Source organism: Amphiprion ocellaris, chromosome 19, assembly GCF_022539595.1.
Source record: "Amphiprion ocellaris isolate individual 3 ecotype Okinawa chromosome 19, ASM2253959v1, whole genome shotgun sequence".
Classification (NCBI taxonomy): Eukaryota; Metazoa; Chordata; class Actinopteri; family Pomacentridae; genus Amphiprion; species Amphiprion ocellaris.
Window position 1 is genome coordinate 28,927 of NC_072784.1, and position 18,550 is coordinate 47,476.

At 38.6% G+C, this 18,550-nt stretch overlaps 1 protein-coding gene across 2 annotated transcripts in view; it reads left to right on the top strand.

Moving 5' to 3' along the window:
* Positions 1 to 16,279, top strand: part of LOC111569071 (protein kinase C, gamma) — a 36,583-nt gene extending 20,304 nt beyond the window's left edge. For both annotated transcript variants that reach the window (XM_055004929.1, XM_055004930.1), the window contains 8 exons: positions 3,072 to 3,245; positions 3,962 to 4,053; positions 6,198 to 6,260; positions 6,343 to 6,481; positions 8,527 to 8,607; positions 10,115 to 10,222; positions 10,584 to 10,724; positions 13,620 to 16,279. In XM_055004929.1, the coding sequence (XP_054860904.1) occupies positions 3,072 to 3,245; positions 3,962 to 4,053; positions 6,198 to 6,260; positions 6,343 to 6,481; positions 8,527 to 8,607; positions 10,115 to 10,222; positions 10,584 to 10,724; positions 13,620 to 13,781 (960 nt within the window). In that variant the 3' untranslated portion in view covers positions 13,782 to 16,279. The remainder of the gene's footprint in view (positions 1 to 3,071; positions 3,246 to 3,961; positions 4,054 to 6,197; positions 6,261 to 6,342; positions 6,482 to 8,526; positions 8,608 to 10,114; positions 10,223 to 10,583; positions 10,725 to 13,619) is intronic.
* The last annotated feature ends 2,271 nt before the right edge of the window (positions 16,280 to 18,550 follow it).

Genomic DNA, 18,550 nt, shown 5'->3' on the forward strand with positions numbered 1-18,550 from the left:
TCAAACCAAACACCACAGAGAACAGCCGAGAGTCAGCTGATCAGTTTATCAGCAGCTGATGTTTTTGGACAGTTTCTGGGTCTTTTTGGACGGTTTTTGAGTCAGCAGTCGTGAGCTTGGCTTCCTATGTACTATTTAGACAGTTTGTCTTGTTTTTTTTTTTTTTGTTTTTTTTTTACAGTTTCTGGGTCTTTCTGGATAGTTTCTGAGTCAGCCATTATGAGCTTGGCTTCCTACGTGATATTTTGAACAGGTTTTGGGTCATTTTGGGGTAATTATGAATCTTTCTGTACAGTTTCAGGATCTCTTTGTATAGTTTCTGGGTCTTTCTGTACAGTTTGTGGGTCTTTCTGTACAGTTTCTGACTCAGCAGTCGTGATCTGGGCTTCCTATCTACCACACAGGCGTCCGTCCTCCCGGCGTCGGTTTCCAGGGAGCCTCTGCTCTCCAGTTTCTCTTTAATTCCCCAGTAGATGAGGCATAATGAAGCGAGCTGCGAGTCCTTCTTCCTCTGAAATCCCCCCACGCTGTTTCATAACCGTCAGAGGAGAGTCTTCAGAGGACGGGAGGAGAAATAGACTCGACTTACGTAAGACGACCGGAGAAGGAGAGACGAACCCCGGGGCTTCAGAGGAGGAATCAGGAAGACTGATGGATGAGAGGAATAGATGTTTTAGCTGGAAACCACGAGGAACACTGATGCTTTATCACAGATACACAAATCTACCAAAGTGTCCTTGGTCAAGTTTGAACTCATTTTGGACAAGCGTCAAGTAAAGTTAGACAAGTTTGAGTCCTTTTGGGGATCATTTAAGTCCTTTTGGATAATGTTTGAGTCATTTTGAACAATTTCTGTGTCATTTTTACAAATTAAAAGTAATTTTGGACAGTTTTGGAGTGATTTTGGACAAGTTGCAAATAATTTTCGACAATTTTTAGACGATTGTTAGCTAATTTTATACAGATTTAAGTAATTTTGGACAATTTTCAAGTAAAAAATGGCCAAAATGACCCGAAAATTACACAAAATGACTAAAATTTGTCGAATATTACTTGAAATGTTTCCCGAATGACTTAAATCTGTATAGAATTAGTTACAAACTGTCCAAGATTAGCTAACAATTGTCCAAAAGGACTCAAATTTGTTGAAAATTATTTGCATCTTGTCCAGAATCACTCAAAAATTGTCCAAAACGACTTTTAATTTGCCCAAAATTACTTGAAATGCATCCAAAGTGAAGCGCAAATTGTACAAAAGGATTCAAACTTGCCCAAAAATAACAATTGTCCAAAATGATTCAGATATTATCCAAAAAGACTTGAATTATCCCAGAATGACTTAAAATTTTTCCAAAATCACCAGAAAATTACAAAAAATGACTCAAACTTGTCTAATATTACTTGAAAATTTTCCAAAATGACTTACATTTTTATAAAATTTATTTTTTTTTTGTTATCCCTTATTAATCCCAAGAGGGGAAATTCAGATTTTCGCATATCTCCCAAATGGGGGAGTCAGATCAACGGGTCAGCTGCAGTACAGCGCCCCCTGGAGCAGGAAGGGTTAAGGGTCTTGCTCAAGGGCCCAACAGTGGCCACATCGGGGCTTGAACCTCTGACCTTCTGATCAGTAGTCCAGAGACTTAACTGTTGCACCACCACTGCCCCTTTGTTCCAAACTGTCCAAAATTAGCTAACAATTGTCCAAAATGAATCAAAAATTGTCCAAAAAAACTTTTAATTTGCTCAAAATGACTTGAAATATGTCCAGTGAAGCACAAATTGTACCAAAGGACTCAAACCTGCCCCAAAATAACTAAACCTGTTCAAAATGCTTTGAAAATGGTCCAAAATGACACAGAAATTGTCCAAAATGACTCAAATATTATCTAAAAGGGCTTAAATTATCCCCGAATGACCCGAAAATTGCACAAAAGGAATCAAACTTGTCTAATATTATTTGAAAATTGTCCAAAATTACTTAAATCCGTTCGAAATTTGTTCCAATCTGTCCAAAATTAGTTAACAGTTGTCCAAAAGGACTCAAATTTGCCCAAAAATAACTAAACCTGTTCAAAATGCTTTGAAAATTGTCCAAAATGGCTCAAATATTATCCAGAATGGCTTAAATTATCCCAAAATGACTGAAAATGTCTCCAAAATCACCTGAAAATTGCAAAAAATTGACTCAAAAATGGTAGAAAAGGACTTCAAATCACCCAAACTGACCTAAGACCTGGGATTGTTTAAGCCCTTTTAGATCATTTTGAGTCATTTTGGAAAGTTTTTTTCATCATTCTGACATGTTTTTAACCCATTTTGAGCAGGTTTTAGGTGTGTTTGGGTGATTTGGAGTCCTTTTCTACAATTTTTGAGTAATTTTGGACAAGTTTCAAAGCCATTTTGAGCAGCTTTTAGCTCATCGGAGACATTTGGGGCAGATTTAAGTTCTTTTGGACAATTTCTGTGTGATTTTGAACAATTTTCAAAGCATTTTGAACAGGTTTAAAGTTTTTTTTGGGCAAGTTAAAGTCCTGTTGTACAATTCGTGCATCACTTTGGACACATTTCAAGTCATTTTGGGCAAATTAAAGGTCTTTTTGGACAATTTTTGAGTCATTTTGGACAATTTGCAAATAATTTTCAACAATTTTTGGACAATTGTTAGCTAATATTAGACAGTTTTTAACAAATTTTATACAGATTTAAGTCATTTTTGACAATTTTCAAGTAATGTTAGACAAGTTTGAGTCTGTGAAATTTTTGGTTCATTTTGGAGACATTTTCACTCATTTTGAGATAATGTAAGTTATTTTGGACAATATTTGAGTCATTTTGGACAATTTTTGCATCACTTGGACATGTTTTTAACCCATTTTGAGCAAGGTTTGGACCTAGTTTCCTTGTCACTCATACCACAGTGACCTAAAAACAGCGCTGGAGAACATTCTGACTGAGAGATGCGTTCATGAGCTGCTGGTTTGATGCTTCTGGTGGAGATTTCTGCAGAGAGAATGTGGAATTTGAAGCTCTTCCTCTATAAATACACAGGTTTTGTGTTTTCTGTTCAGGTGCTGCTGGCGGAGGAACGAGGCAGCGAGCGTCTGTTTGCCGTCAAAGTCCTGAAGAAAGACGTCCTTTTCCAGGACGAGGACACGGAGAGCGCTCTGGTGGAGAGGAGGGTTCTGGCTCTGGCCTCCCGTCCTCATTTCCTCACGTCGCTGTACTGCGCCTTCCAGACCGAGGTCAGGGATGAACCCCATAAAATCTGCATTCAGCTGACATTTTAGGACGAGTTTCAAACCACTTTAAAACAGCTTTAAACTCATTCTAGGCAAGCTTCAAGTCATTTTGGGCAAATTTAAGTTTGTTAGGATGATTTCTGTGTCATTTTTGACAAGTTTCATGTAATTTTGAAAAAGTTTTCTAAGTATTTTTAACAGTTTTCACTCATTTTAGACAGATTTAGGTTAATTTTGGTAAATTCCAATGTTTTTTAATAGTTTTCATTCATTTTGGACAGATTTTAAGTTAATTTTGGACAGATTTCAAAGCATTTTAAACACTTTTCACTCATTTTGGACAGGTTTTAGGTTAATTTTAGACAGTCTGCTGCAGTTTCAAGTCATTTTGGGCAAATTTATGTTCGTTAGGATGATTTTTGAGTAATTTTGATCAGGTTTAAGTTTAATTTTAGACAGTCTGCTGCTGAACTCCACAGGTCTGAATGTGTAAAAAGTCCACGAGGTCCCAAATGAAGCTCATAACTTTCAGTAAATTGTCCATAAAGCCGCCTGACATGTTGGCTGCTCCGTCCTCCCAGGAACCGTTTCCGTCCAGGTTGGGTGAATAAATGAAATAATTAGCTTTGCTTTCTTTAACGAGGTCCTCGGTCCTGACGGAGGTTGAGCAGTTTGCTTTTTAATTTGGACAGGAGCTGATTGTTGATGTGTTTCTGCAGGACCGGCTGTACTACGTGATGGAATACGTCAACGGAGGAGACCTGATGTTCCACATTCAGATCGTCGGGAAGTTTAAAGAGGCTCACGCAGCGTACGTCCTTCACTTTACCGCTTTTCTTCTTCATCATGCAGATAAAATGTCAAGAAAAACACATCATCCTCCCACGAATCTCATCTCTGAGTCTTCTAGACAGTTTCAGCACACATTTCAAAGCATTTCATCATTTTTTTTTTGCATAACTTTGGACACATTTCAAGTAATTTTGTGGTTTCAAAGCTTTTCAAATGTTTTTTGTGTTGTTTTTTATAGGTTTGAAGCCAGTTTGGACATTTTTTAGTACTTCTGAGCAGATTTTAACAGGTTTTGGACACGTTTCAAGTCATTGAGGCCAATTCTGAATCCTTCTGGGCAATTTTCCATCACTTTGGGCATATTTCAAGCTCATATCAAACATAAAACCTGTGGAAAATGACTTAAAGCCATTTAAAAGACTTTGAAACTAGTTGATGACTTCATTTAAAAATGCCCAAAATGACTTAAAATGACTTAAAACTGTCTGAAATTCTTTGAAACTTGTCTAATATGACTAAAATTTGTCCAAAATTACCTGAAACTTGTTAAAAAATTAGTTAAAAACTGTCCAGAAGGACTTAAAGTTGCCACAAGATTGCTTGAAATGTGTTCAATATAATGCAAAAATTGTACAGAAGAACTCAATATTGCCCCCAAAAGCTTGAAATCTTGTCTAAAATGAGACATAAACTGTCCAAAAGGACTCTGAATTACCCATAATGACTTGAAATGTATCCAAAAATGGACACCAAATTTTCCAAATTGAGTTAAAAGCGATCCAGAATGAGTTGAAAACATTGATTTTAGTTTTAGTAGTTTCAAAGCATTTTAAATTGTTTTTCACTGTTTTTTTTTTTTTTTTTTTTTTTTTAACAGGTTTGAGGTCAATTTTTAGAACTTTTGGACAGATTTGAACAGATTTTGCACTAATTTAAAGTCATTTTTGGTCATTCTGAGTCCTTTTGAGTCATTTAGGACATGTTTCTGGGCAGCTTTTAACTTATTTTAGGCAAATTTCAAGTCATTTTGGGCAATTTTAAAACATTTTAATGTTTTCAAACTGCTTCTAAGTCAATTTGGGCAGTTTGGTGTCCATTTTTGGACACGTTTCAAGTCATTTTAAGACTACTTTGAATCCTTCTGGACAGTTTTTAGCTTTTATAGATGTTTCAAAGCGTTTCAAAGCATTTTAGACAGTTTTTAGCTAATTTTTAACAAGTTTCAGGTAAATTTGGAAAAATTTTGAGTTATATTAGACAAGTTTCAAAGAATTTCAGTTTTAAGTCATTTCAATTCATTTTGGGTAATTCAGAATCGTTTTGGACAATTTATGTCTCATTTTAGACAAATGTTCAAGCTTTTAACCAGTGTGGACTTCTTTAGTACAGTTTTCACATCATTTTGGATGCATTTCAAGTCATTTTGTGGGAATTTTGAGTCTGTCTGGACAGTTTTTAGCTCATTTTCAAACGTTTTCACACATTTTAGACATTTAAACAGGTTTTAGGTAATTCTGTGCAATCTTTGAGTCATTAACTAGTTTCAAAGCCTTATTTCCACAGGTTTTGTGTTCAATTTGGGAAGTTTCAACTCATTTTGGGCAATTTTAAGTCCTTTTTGACAATTTCTGATTCGTTTTGGACAATTCTAAAACATTTTAAACTGTTTTCAACTCATTCTGGATTGCTTTGTCACTTTGGACAATTTGGTGTCCATTTTTGGACACATTTCAAGTCATTATTGGTAATTCAGAGTCCTTTTGGACAGTTTATGTCTCATTTTAGACAAGTTGGGCAGTTTTGAGCTTTTCTCTCCAGTTTTTGAGTCATTTTCAGCAGGTTTTTGGTCGGCACAGGAGACCTGATTGTTTGGTTTAAAGTTCAGAGAGGCTCCGTCCTTTAATCTCAGCCTTTCTTCCTTTGTTCATCATCACAGCGACTCATAAAAAGTCCTCATTTCCTTCTGGAGACTTTCTCCTCCCACTAATCTCATCTTTCATCTCCGTTTTCCCTCCATCCCCCCTGCTGTTTGTCTAATCAATAATCTTTGATCAGTCATCTGAAACTGAAACCTGTCCTGCTGCTCATTTCCATCTTCATTTCCTACCTTTCATCGGCCTGAATTCTCTGAGAACCTCCGTCCTCCTTCTTCTTCTCCTGCAGGTTTTATGCAGCAGAGATTGCAGTCGGCCTCTTCTTCCTCCACAGCAAAGGCATCATCTACAGGTAGGTTTCTCTTCTGTTGTGAAGACGTTTATCTGTGGAGATGATTCATCCCGTGTGATCCCCCTCCTCCTCCTCCTGTCAGGGACCTGAAGCTGGATAACGTCCTGCTCGACAGCGAGGGCCACATAAAGATCGCAGACTTTGGGATGTGCAGGGAGGGCATGTTTGAGGGCGACACCACCCGGACCTTCTGCGGTACGCCTGATTACATCGCCCCGGAGGTACGAGGAGCTCCAGGCCTCCACAGACTACCCTCATTTCCACCGTTTTCCACCATTTTCTACCGTTCCACCTCTTTTCTTCTGTTCGACCTGTTTTGCAGCTGCAGTTCCTCCGTCCTCTATGACCTTGTCAGCATTTTTGAATAATTAACTTCATGTGATTTAATTAGCAGCAGTGTGAGTCTGAGCTGTGAGGTTGTTGCTTTGGAACAACTGTTGTCCTTCACAGACCTTGTAACTCGCAGTTTTTTCTCTTCTGCAGCTCACGACTGAAACTCACATTTAGACAGAGTTCAGTTTGCAGCCTGCGTGTCTTTTTCAAACTTTTATTGATTGCAGATTATTTGATATTTACTTCAAAATTTTCACACAAAATCGTCAAAGCCTGTTGCAGAGCTGCAAGCTTTAAAATGCAGCTATTAAAGTAGTTTTTGCAGATTTTATTTGCACGTCTTTTGTGCAGGTTACTGAACGGTTTACACGTGAATGATTAGAGACAGGACACATCCAAGACAAATGAAGAGAAACTATAAGAGTATGATAATATCACCAAAAAAAGACAGACAGACAGATAGATAGATAGATTCAAACAAGAGATGAGAAAATGAACATAAAACCAGATAAACTGAATAAAATATGAGTAAGAAAATAAAATTTCATTTCGGACATGTTTCAAAGCATTTTAGACTATTTTAATCTAAGTTTAGGATAATTTTGAGTCCCTTTGGGCAGATTTTAACTAATTTTGGGCGATTTAAAGTCAATTGCAGCCGTTTTTGAGTCATTTTGGACAATTTTCAAAGCATTTTAGACCATTTTAGACTCATTTTGGACAATTTTGGGCAATTTTAAGTAAATTTCAACAGTTTTTGAGTCATTTTAGACAATTTTAAGTCATTTTGGATATGTTTCAAAGCATTTTAGACGGTTTTAAGTCATTTTAGACAATTTTAAGTCATTTTGGATATGTTTCAAAGCATTTTAGACGGTTTTAAGTCATTTTAGACAAGTTTTAATCATTTTGTGGAATTTGGAGTCATTTTACACAACTTTCAAGGCATTTGAGACCATTTTATACTAATTTTGGACAAGTTTTGTGTTATTTTGGGCAATTATGACTCATACGGAACATGTTTTAAAGCGTTCTAGACAGATTTAAGTCATTTTAGACATGTTTCAAGTCATTTTGGGCAATTTCGAGTCCTTTCTGACAAATTCTGACTCATTTTGTCATTTTTAGACAAGTTTTAGGTCATTTTGTGGAATTTTGAGTCATTTTAGATGACTTTCAAACCATTTTAGACAATTTTAAACTAATTTTGGACAAGTTTGGGGTCATTTTGGACAAGTTTCAAAGCCATTTTTATAGTTTCAAACGCATTTGTTCAGGTTTTAGGTCACTTTGGGTCATTTTTAGTCCTTTCTGAGTCATACTGAATATGTTTCAAAGCATTTTAGACAGTTTTAGGTCATTTTAGAGAATTTTTAGGTCATTTAGTGCAATTTTGAGTCATTTTAGACAACTCTCAAAGCATTTTAGACGATTTTAAACTAATTTTGGACAAGTTTTGGGTCATTTTGGACAATTTTAGGTCATTTTGGGCAATTTTTGAACATGTTGAAATGTTGTTTTATGTGGCCATCACTTCACTACATCGTTTAACTCCCCTGAAAACTAACTGAGGAGCTTAAATAGGATGTAAATGATGTCAATGAAAAGGCGGTTTTGATGTCCAAAGATGACGGATTGAATCTGCGTTCTGAGGAAGCTGCAGGATCTTTGCTGGGACTCGCGGCTGCAGCAGAGTGGTTCTTTGATAGCATAGAGCCGCTGATACTTTAAACCTCCGGGTATCGACTCTCTTATGTAAACACCCATTGATTCTGCTGCGTCGGCATTCTTGGAAGAGCTGCCATGTATTTCCCTGGAGGGCCCAGAGTTGTTCCACACACAAACCACAGAGCAACAAACAAACAAACACAAAGCGTCACAGAGTCATGTGTCGGCTGTTTCTCAGCTCATTTAACTCTCCTTTATGGTCCAGATCGTGGCCTACCAGCCCTATAACAAAGCCGTGGACTGGTGGTCGTACGGAGTGCTGCTGTACGAGATGCTGGCCGGACAGGTAACACCAACAACACACCTGTTGTAGTATTAGTATTTCTAGCAGCTTGAACTCATTTTATACAGGTTCCAGGTCGTTTTGGGTCATTTGGAGTCCTTTTGGGCAGATCTTAACTAATCTTGGACAATTTTAAGTTCTTTTTCAACAGTTTTTAACTCATTTTGGACAGGTTTTAGGTCATTTTGGGTAATTTTGAGTCCCTTAGGTCAGATTTTAACTAATTTTGAGTCATTTTAGACAACTTTCAAAGCATTTTTGGCCATTTTAAACTAATTTTGGACAAGTTTTGGGTAATTTTGGGCAATCATGAGTCCTCTCTGACAATTTTTAGTCATGTTGGACAAGTTTCAAAGAAGTTTTAACAGTTTCAAAGTCATTTTGGACAGGTTTCAGGTCATTTTGGTTAAGTTGAAGTCCTTTAGGGTAGATCTTAATTAATCTTGGACAATTTTAAGTCCTTTTCAACAGTTTTTGAGTCATTTTGGACAAGTTTCAAAGCATTTTTCGCAGGTTTAACTCATTTTAGACATGTTTCAGGTCATTTTGGGTAATTTTGAGTCCCTTAGGGCAGATTTTAACTAATTTTGGGCAATTTTAAGTTAATTTCAGCAGTTGTCATTTTCGACAATTTTTTTAAGCATACTGAACATGTTTCAAAGAATTTTTAACAGTTTCAACTTCATTTTAGACTGGTATTTGGTCATTTTGTTCAATTTTTAGTAGTTTTAGACAACTTTCAAAGAATTTTAGACCATTTTAAACAAATTTTGGATGAGTTTTGGGTAATTTTTTGGCAATTTGGAGTCCTTTCTGACAATTTTTAGTCATTTTGGACAAGTTTCAAAGAGTTTTTAACAGTTTCAAACTCATTCTTGGTCAGGTTTTAGGTCATTTTGGGTCATTTGGAGTCATACTGAATATGTTTCAAAGCATTTTAGACAGTTTTAAGTCATTTTAGATGAGTTTTGGGTCATTTTGTGGAATTTTGAGTCCTTTTTTGACTCATACTGAACATGTTTCAAAGCATTTTAGACCATTTTAAGTCATTTTAGACAATTTTTATGTCATTTTGGACAACTTTTAGTCATTTTGGACAAGTTTCAAAGAATTTTTAACAGTTTCAAACTCATTTTGGTCAGGTTTTCGGTCATTTTGGGTCATTTCATGTCATTTTGAGTCCTTTTTGACTCATACTGAACATCTTTCAAAGCATTTTAGACAGTTTTAAGTCATTTTGTCATTTTAAGGCAAGCTTTCGGTCATTTTGTGCAATTTTGAGTCATTTTAGACAGTTTTCAAAGCATTTTAAACTCATTTTAGACAAGTTTTGGGTAATTTTGAGCAATTTTAGTCCTTTTGGACAATTTTCATACTGAACACATTTTAAAGCATTTTAGACAAGTTTCAAGTCATTTCAGTCAACAACACACCTGCTCCTAAAGAACTTTAATTATATCTGCCGTCCATCTTAGTTTCATTAATACCTCGTCTGTGTTTCCTCTTAAAGCCTCCGTTTGACGGCATCGATGAGGAGGAGCTGTTTCAGTCCATCATGGAGCAAAGCGTCTCGTATCCTAAAAGTCTGACTCGTGAAGCCGTCGCTATCTGCAAAGGAGTGAGTTTATTTCTACTTCCTGTTTGAACTTTCACACACAGTTAAGATTAAAGAAAAAGTATTTTAGTCGTAATAACCGTGCACATTTACTGACTTCTTAAAGGAAAAGTTCAGCATTTAAGGACAGACTTGAACTTCTGTTTATCTGGAAGAACTGTTATATGGAACCATGTTTCTGCAGCTGTTGTTTCCACACGGACGCATTTTAACAGCACAACAACCCCCCTCTTCTTCTTTCTCTTCTTCCTCATTTTTACCCCTCCTCTGTCTCCTTCCTCCTCTTTCTTCCCCTCTTCTCACCCCTCTTTTTACCCCTTCCTGCCTCTCTTACTACCCCTCTTTTTACCCCGTCCTGCCCCAGCTGCTGACCAAACATCCTGCCAAGCGTCTGGGTGGAGGAGAGGAGGCGGAGAGAGAGATCAGAGAGCATCCTTTCTTCCGCTGGATCGACTGGGACCGACTGGAGAGACTGGAGATCCCTCCACCCTTCAAACCCAGAACTGTTAGTCTGAAGAACCATCATGCAACCTTCATCCAACCAGCATCCATCCATCCATCCACCCTTCAAACCCAGAACTGTTAGTCTGAAGAACCATCATGCAACCTTCATCCAACCAGCATCCATCCATCCATCCACCCTTCAAACCCAGAACTGTTAGTCTGAAGAACCATCATGCAACCTTCATCCAACCAGCATCCATCCATCCATCCACCCTTCAAACCCAGAACTGTTAGTCTGAAGAACCATCATCCAGCCTTCATCCAACCAGCATCCAACCTCCATCCATCCATCCATCCATCCCTCCACCCTTCAAACCCAGAACTGTTAGTCTGAAGAACCGTCATCTATCTATCTATCTATCTATCTATCTATCTATCTATCTATCTATCTATCTATCTATCTATCTATCTATCTATCTATCTATCTATCTATCTATCTATCTATCTATCTATCTATCTATCTATCTATCTATCTATCTATCTATCTATCTATCTGTCCTCCTCCGTCTCTCCGAGGACTCTTTTAGGGAACTGAATCCATCATTTCCTTCCCCTCTTCCATCCTTCGTCTCCCAGCATGTTGCCTTCCTTCCTTCCTCCTCCAGATCCGACCATCCAGCGCTACCAGACAGAACCTCTGACCTCCGTATGCTAATGTCCCCCATCATTAGCCCGTCAGGGTCGGAGGCCAGGAGCATTAGAATAATGAGATTCACAGTCTTCCTGCAGCAGCTGTTTGGAGATAAAGAGATCTGGGGGAGGATTCTGTCTGAAGTCTGACAGCTCGAACAGCAACTAGAGAAAATATTCACCTCTCCTGGAAGTTTCCTTCTTTTATTGCTTCTCAGAACTGAATCATGGTCAGTTTATTTTGGACTTTATGGACAAGAATTTACCGAGATTCAGATTCAGAAAACTTTATTTGTCCCCAGGGGGCAATTAAAAAGGCATGTAGAGCAGGCAGTGCAACAGTGGTGTAATATTTTAACAAAAAAGACAAAGACGCGAATAACAGGACACTATAAAAACACTATAAAAACTGCTCTACTAGCCAACCGGTCAGCCACACGAGCAGCGACCCAGGGTTCGACAGATTCACACAAAGTAATGTTAGTTATTGAAAATATGAAACATAAAATAACACTATTAGTCAAATGGAGTCAGTGATTGTAGTACAAAGACTAGTGGATCTGAAAGTCCAGTCCCTGGTGGATCAGTCCTCCTGGATAGAACTACACCATGAAGACTAAAGAACTCCCAAGAAACTCTGAGGAAAGGTTGTTGAACAGCATCAGTCAGGACGATACAAGAACATTTAAAGTTCCTGAAGATCTCCTGGAGTCCAGTTAAATCCATCATTAAGAAATGGAAGGAAGATGGAACATGAATAAATCTGACTAGAGCAGGACGTCCTCAAGACCTGAGAGACTAGAGAGGGAGGCCACCAAGACTCCTATGACTCCTCTGAAGGAGAATGAGACTAGAGAGGGAGGCCACCAAGACTCCTATGACTCCTCTGAAGGAGAAAGAGACTACAGAGGGAGGCCACCAAGACTCCTATGACTCCTCTGAAGGAGAATGAGAGTAGAGAGGGAGGCCACCAAGACTCCTATGACTCCTCTGAAGGAGTTCCAAGCTAGTATTAACCACCATGCTTCACATCATGATGCTGCCACCTCCATGCTTCACATCGTGATGCTGCCACCACCGTGCTTCACATCGTGATGCTGCCACCACCGTGCTTCACATCGTGATGCTGCCACCACCGTGCTTCACATCGTGATGCTGCCACCACCGTGCTTCACATCGTGATGCTGCCACCACCGTGCTTCACATCGTGATGCTGCCACCACCGTGCTTCACATCGTGATGCTGCCACCACCGTGCTTCACATCGTGATGCTGCCACCACCATGCTTCACATCGTGATGCTGCCACCACCATGCTTCACATCATGATGCTGCCACCACCGTGCTTCACATCGTGATGCTGCCACCACCATGCTTCACATCGTGATGCTGCCACCACCGTGCTTCACATCATGATGCTGCCACCACCGTGCTTCACATCGTGATGCTGCCACCACCGTGCTTCACATCATGATGCTGCCACCACCGTGCTTCACATCATGATGCTGCCACCACCGTGCTTCACATCGTGATGCTGCCACCACCATGCTTCACATCGTGATGCTGCCACCACCATGCTTCACATCATGATGCTGCCACCACCGTACTTCACATCATGATGCTGCCACCACCGTGCTTCACATCGTGATGCTGCCACCACCGTGCTTCACATCGTGATGCTGCCACCACCGTGCTTCACATCATGATGCTGCCACCGCCGTGCTTCACAGTGGGGATGGTGTGTCCACCAATCATAGTGTCTGATGAACTTAAAGCTCCACAGTGTCAATACTTACACAATCATTTATTTGACATTTTATATTTTTAATGAATTAACAGTACTTCATTGAAAAAAAGGAGTCTTTTTATTGGAACTTCTTGTCCAGAAAACCAAAATAAATTGATTATGATTCAGGTTCGAGATGCAATAAAAAGGTAAACGTCCAAGGAGGTGAATACTTTTATAGCTGCTGTATGTTGAGAAAGAAAAGTTTACTGTAAATATGTGTTCTAATTTTAATCTGTTGTGTTTTCTTCTTCTCCTCCTTCTTTTTCTCCCTCCTTCTTCTTTTTCTCCTTCTTTTTCTTCCTCTTACCCATCTTCTCATTCTTCTCCTTGTTCTTCTTTTGCACCTCATTCTTCTCATTCTCCTCTTCCTTCTTCTTCTCCTTCTTATTCTTTCTCTTCTCCTTCTCCTTCTCCTTGTTCTTGTTCTTCTCCTTGTTCTTGTTCTTCTTCTTTTTCTCCTCCTTCTTCTCCTCCTTCAGGGCGGGAGGAAAGGTGAGAACTTTGACAAGTTCTTCACAGGAACTTCGTCGGCGTTGACTCCCTCCGACCCGGAGATTCTTGCCGCCATCAACCAGGAGGACTTCCAGGGTTTCTCCTTCCTGAACCCAGACTTTGCCCCGTCGCCTCTCACCGCCGTTTGAAAATGGCCTCTGTCCCTCTCCCCAGTGCTCCCAGTTCTCCCAGTTCCTCCTCCTGTAGTAGTTTTCTGGCAGAGAATTTAAACAAGAGAACTTTAATTCTGACGTTTACAGCGAGAAGACACACCTTGAAGCTCTGCAGATCTTCTGATGTAGGAGAACCGTAGTAGAACCTGAACTTTCTGCATGCAGCTTGTTTTTATAGCTCTAGTCCTTGAACCTTTAATCAGACCACATAGAGGATTTAACAGTTTCTTTGTGTTTATTACAGTAACTCAGCAGCACTAAAGCGTCTCTCACTCTGTTTGTTTTAGCTGAAGATTCTCTGACTGCGACTCAAACTGAGCTGGTTGTTAGTTCAGGAGGGCTGACTGTCAGTCCTCAGCGTGACTCCAGATGACCTGATGAAACATTTAAACAACAATCTTCTTCTTCTTCTCTGCTCTGATGTCGTCATCTTCTTCTTCTTGTTCATCATCTTCATCTTCGTCTTTTTCTTTATCTTCTTCTCCTTCTCTTCCTTCTTCTTTTTCTTCTTATTCTTCTTCATCTTCTCCTTCATTTTCTTTATCTTCGTCTCCTTCTTATCCTTCGTCATCATCATCGCTTCTCCTTCTTGTCCTTCTCCTTCTTCTCCTCCTTCTTCGTCTTCTTCTTTTTCTTATTATTTTTCTCCTCTGCTCTGACATCTTCATCTTTTTCTTCAACTTCTTCATCTCCTTGTTCTTCATCTTTTTTCTTAATCTTCTCATTTTTCTTCCTCTCCTCCTTCTTCTTCTCCATCATCATCTTCGTCTTTTTCTTTATCTTCTTCTCCTTCTCTTCCTTCTTCTTTTTCTTCTTATTCTTCTTCATCTTCTCCTTCATTTTCTTTATCTTCGTCTCCTTCTTATCCTTCGTCATCATCATCGCTTCTCCTTCTTGTCCTTCTCCTTCTTCTCCTCCTTCTTCTCCTTCATCATGCTGAACAGAGAGGTTGAGTTTTAACGCTGATCTCTCCTAAACTACCTCCAGCTCAGTTTGTGTTGTCGTCTCTCCCTCTGTTTGTGTGTTTTAGCTTCGTATTCTTTGACTCCGACTCAAACTGAGAGTTAGTTTAGGAGGGCTGGCCGTCGCTCCTCTGGCCCGATTCGACCTTTTTTGGTTCAGCGTGAGTCCAGATGACCCGATGAAACGTTTAAACAACGCTCGATGTGACGGTTAATGCGGTTGCAGTTCAGACTGTTGCAGGGATTCCTCACAGTACAGCAGCATTACTTCAGAATCAGTGTTCTTCCTGAGCTCTACATGGATTAATCCTCTCTTACAACATCTTAACGTCAAATTTCTTTTTATTTTTGATGCAATTTTAGAACAAAGTCCTCTTAATAACGTCCAGGTACTCATAATTATGAACTTAGCGGTGCAGAACGCAGAGCTTTTGGCTGTGTAATGACGTACTGGCAGCATTGATTAGGAGTAATTAAAAGTGGGGCTCGCTGGGACAGTTCAATACGTGGAAAAATAATAGCAGCGCTGGCGTTAAACGCTGCCTGAACGGGGCAGGTGGTGGTTTAATAACCCCTTATTTCACCAACCAGCTGCTCCATAAACGCAGATGTTTTAACCCAAACATCTTCTAGCTCGGCTTGAGTTGAAGTCAAACATCAGAAACCTCCAATAATCAGTCCCTCCAGGATTTCATGGGCTTTTTTTCAGATTGTTGGAGCCTAAAATGCCTGAATTTGCAGTGATTTTGATGCAAGTTGTGATGTTTTAAGCATATTTGTTGCGATGAAATTGCAGGAGACAGTGGCACTGGCTAAAAAGTTGCTTTTTATTTATTCTGAAGCTAATTCTTTAACAGGCTTCAACCCATTTATAAACCTCAACAAAAACAAGACAAAATATTAGAAAAATTAAACACAAAACAACAAAAATGGCACATAAAACAGCGAATGAAGTGAAACACAAAATGACAAAAAAGACAAAAACAAGCGAGACAAAAAGGAAACACAAAACGACAAAAACAAGAAAAAATGACAAAAAATGACAAGTCAGACAAAAAAGACCAAAAACAACAAAACCAAGACAAAATATTACAAAAATGACACACAAAAGAACAATGAACAATCTAGTATTTTACTTTCTGATCCAAACAACTTGTCATGGTCTAGAATTGATTTTAAATTTACAGTTTTACTAATTTACAATCTGCAGTTAATGTCTTCTCTGTAATTTTTGCACTTTGAGGACCGGATTGGACCCTCTGGAGGACTGGTTTTCAGATCCCCAGGTAATACTGATAACGTGCGAATAGTCGTTTTATTTTTTGCAGCAATTTTTGTTGGTAAACGAGACATTGGAATCGGACACGTCTGGATCTTCAAACCATAAACGCAAACATTGCAAATTCCTGGAGGGACTGAAGACACGATCGATAACAGATGGAATGATAGATGATTCATGTTTGTTTTCATGTGCTGGAATAAAGAAGAAATCTAAATAAACTGAGAAAAGAACTGCGGAGGTGAAGTGTGTGATTCTATGTGAGAGTTTCCTCCACCGGCCTCCTGAAGACGTCGACCTTCCTGTTGGGTTCGGAGCGTCTCTCAGGACCGACGTCCCCGCAGAGATCCCAGTTAGAACAAGTTGACCTTCACATTAAAATCTCATCAGCTTGCCATCTCCCTCTCCGCCTCCCTCCCTCCCTCCCTCCCTCCCTCCATCTTCCTCCTCCTCTTCCTGCCCTTCATCGTCGCTCTTCCTCTCTTCTGTCAGATCTGAGCTGTAAACGCTTCGCCGCTTCGTTCCTCCATGAATCATGTTGTCAGGATTTATCGCCGCCCCTCGTATCTCTCTGTTGTTGACCGTTGATGTCTCGTCTTGTCCTCGACATCAGTGTTATCATCTGTTTGTGTTCCCCGCTAATGGAGGTCGAGCAGAATAGCTTCAACCTGGGACGGTCCTCATTAAAACAGGAGGAACGGAACATAAAACTGGACTTTTTCTGCTGTGAAACATCAGTTTAAGCAAAAAAAAAAATGCATGTTCTGATCTACACTACCGTTCAAGAGTTTGGGGTCACTTAGAAATGAGTTCATTAGGATCATTATTGGATATGTTCCAGAGCAGTTTAGACTGTATTTAACTTATTTTTGGACTGATTCAAGGCATTTATGGACTTCTGAAGTCAATTCACACCATTTTAAAATCCTTTTAAACAGCTTTAGACTCATTTTAGGCAAGTTTCAAGTCCTTTTGGGCATATTTGTCTGTGTTAGGAATATTTTTGACTCACACTGGACAAATTTCAGGTCATTTTGAAAATGTTTTAGACTATTTGGGGCACTTTTGGCTCCTTTTTCACAATTTTGAGCATTACTGCATAGTTAATGTGGTAAATGACTATTTTAGCTGGAAACAGCTGATTTTTAATGGAATATCTCCATAGGGGTACAGAGGAACATTTCCAGCAACCATCACTCCTGTGTTCTAATGCTACATTGTGTTAGCTAATGGTGTTGAAAGGCTCATTGATGATTAGAAAACCCTTGTGCAGTTATGTTAGCACATGGATAAAAGTGGGAGTTTTGACCCCAAACTGTTGAACACTAGTGTATGTTTCATACCAAGAAGATGTTGATGCTAAAAGTTGGTTATAGAACAGAAACCAGGGCCTGTAACTCTGAAAATACTCACAGTGTGAAGGTAAAACTTTGCAAAGATACTACAGTTACAGCAGATAAAGAGTTTTACTTCAGATTTGATGGATTTTATGTGGAATGATCATCCTACAAACACCTCAGTCTAAATGTTTTGGTCACTAACAGATCATATTTTGTTGTTTTTTCTCCATCTTGTCTTGATGATGCATTTCGCATACACACAAATATATATGTTATATATATATGTGTGTATATATATATAAAACATATAAGTTATATATACATACACACACACACACACACATATATATATATATATATATATATATATATATATATATATAGTTTTATTTTTATTTTATTTGCAATTTTGCCTATATTTGACTTTTTATATATATAATTACATTTTTGGTTCATTTCATTTAATTTTGCTAATTTTTTTTCTAGGTTTGGGTTTTTTTTATTTTTATATATATATATATATATATATATATATATACATGTAATTTTTTGTTTGTTTATTTTATTTACATATTGTTTTGCTATTTTTTTCTAGATTTGGGTCTTACAGGGTTAATGAGAAGAAAAACATTTAAACTGCATATATTCTTCTATATGTAGGAAATGGGTTTTGCAAAGATTACTTGATGTACAAAATTAGATGTTGCACAGATTTTATTAAAGTTGCACATATCATATATTGAAAAAAATATTTTTCACAGATTATTTTATGTAGAAATTCAGATTTGATTGATTTTTTCCCAGATTCTTCTCCTTGGAATATGTAAAATAACGATCCTAGGTTGATATTTGTGTTATAAAAACACTGATACTGCAGCGATTCTTCCATATTTCTATAAAACTAGATCCCCAGAGTGTTTTAAATGCAGAAACTCTCCATAATGCAGGAGTTTATGTGTGCTGATGTTAAAACAGCTGCTGGATCTCTTCAACACGTCAGTTTCTCTGCTCCTCTCTGGAGTTTAAAACCTCTTCCGCCAGCCTTGACAGCATTAGGCTTCATGTAACCGAAGCTCCATCATTCACTGTCGCCGTGACGACACCTCATCCATCTCCTCCTCTATCTGCATCCCTCCCTGCTCCTCCTCCTCCTCCTCCTCCTCC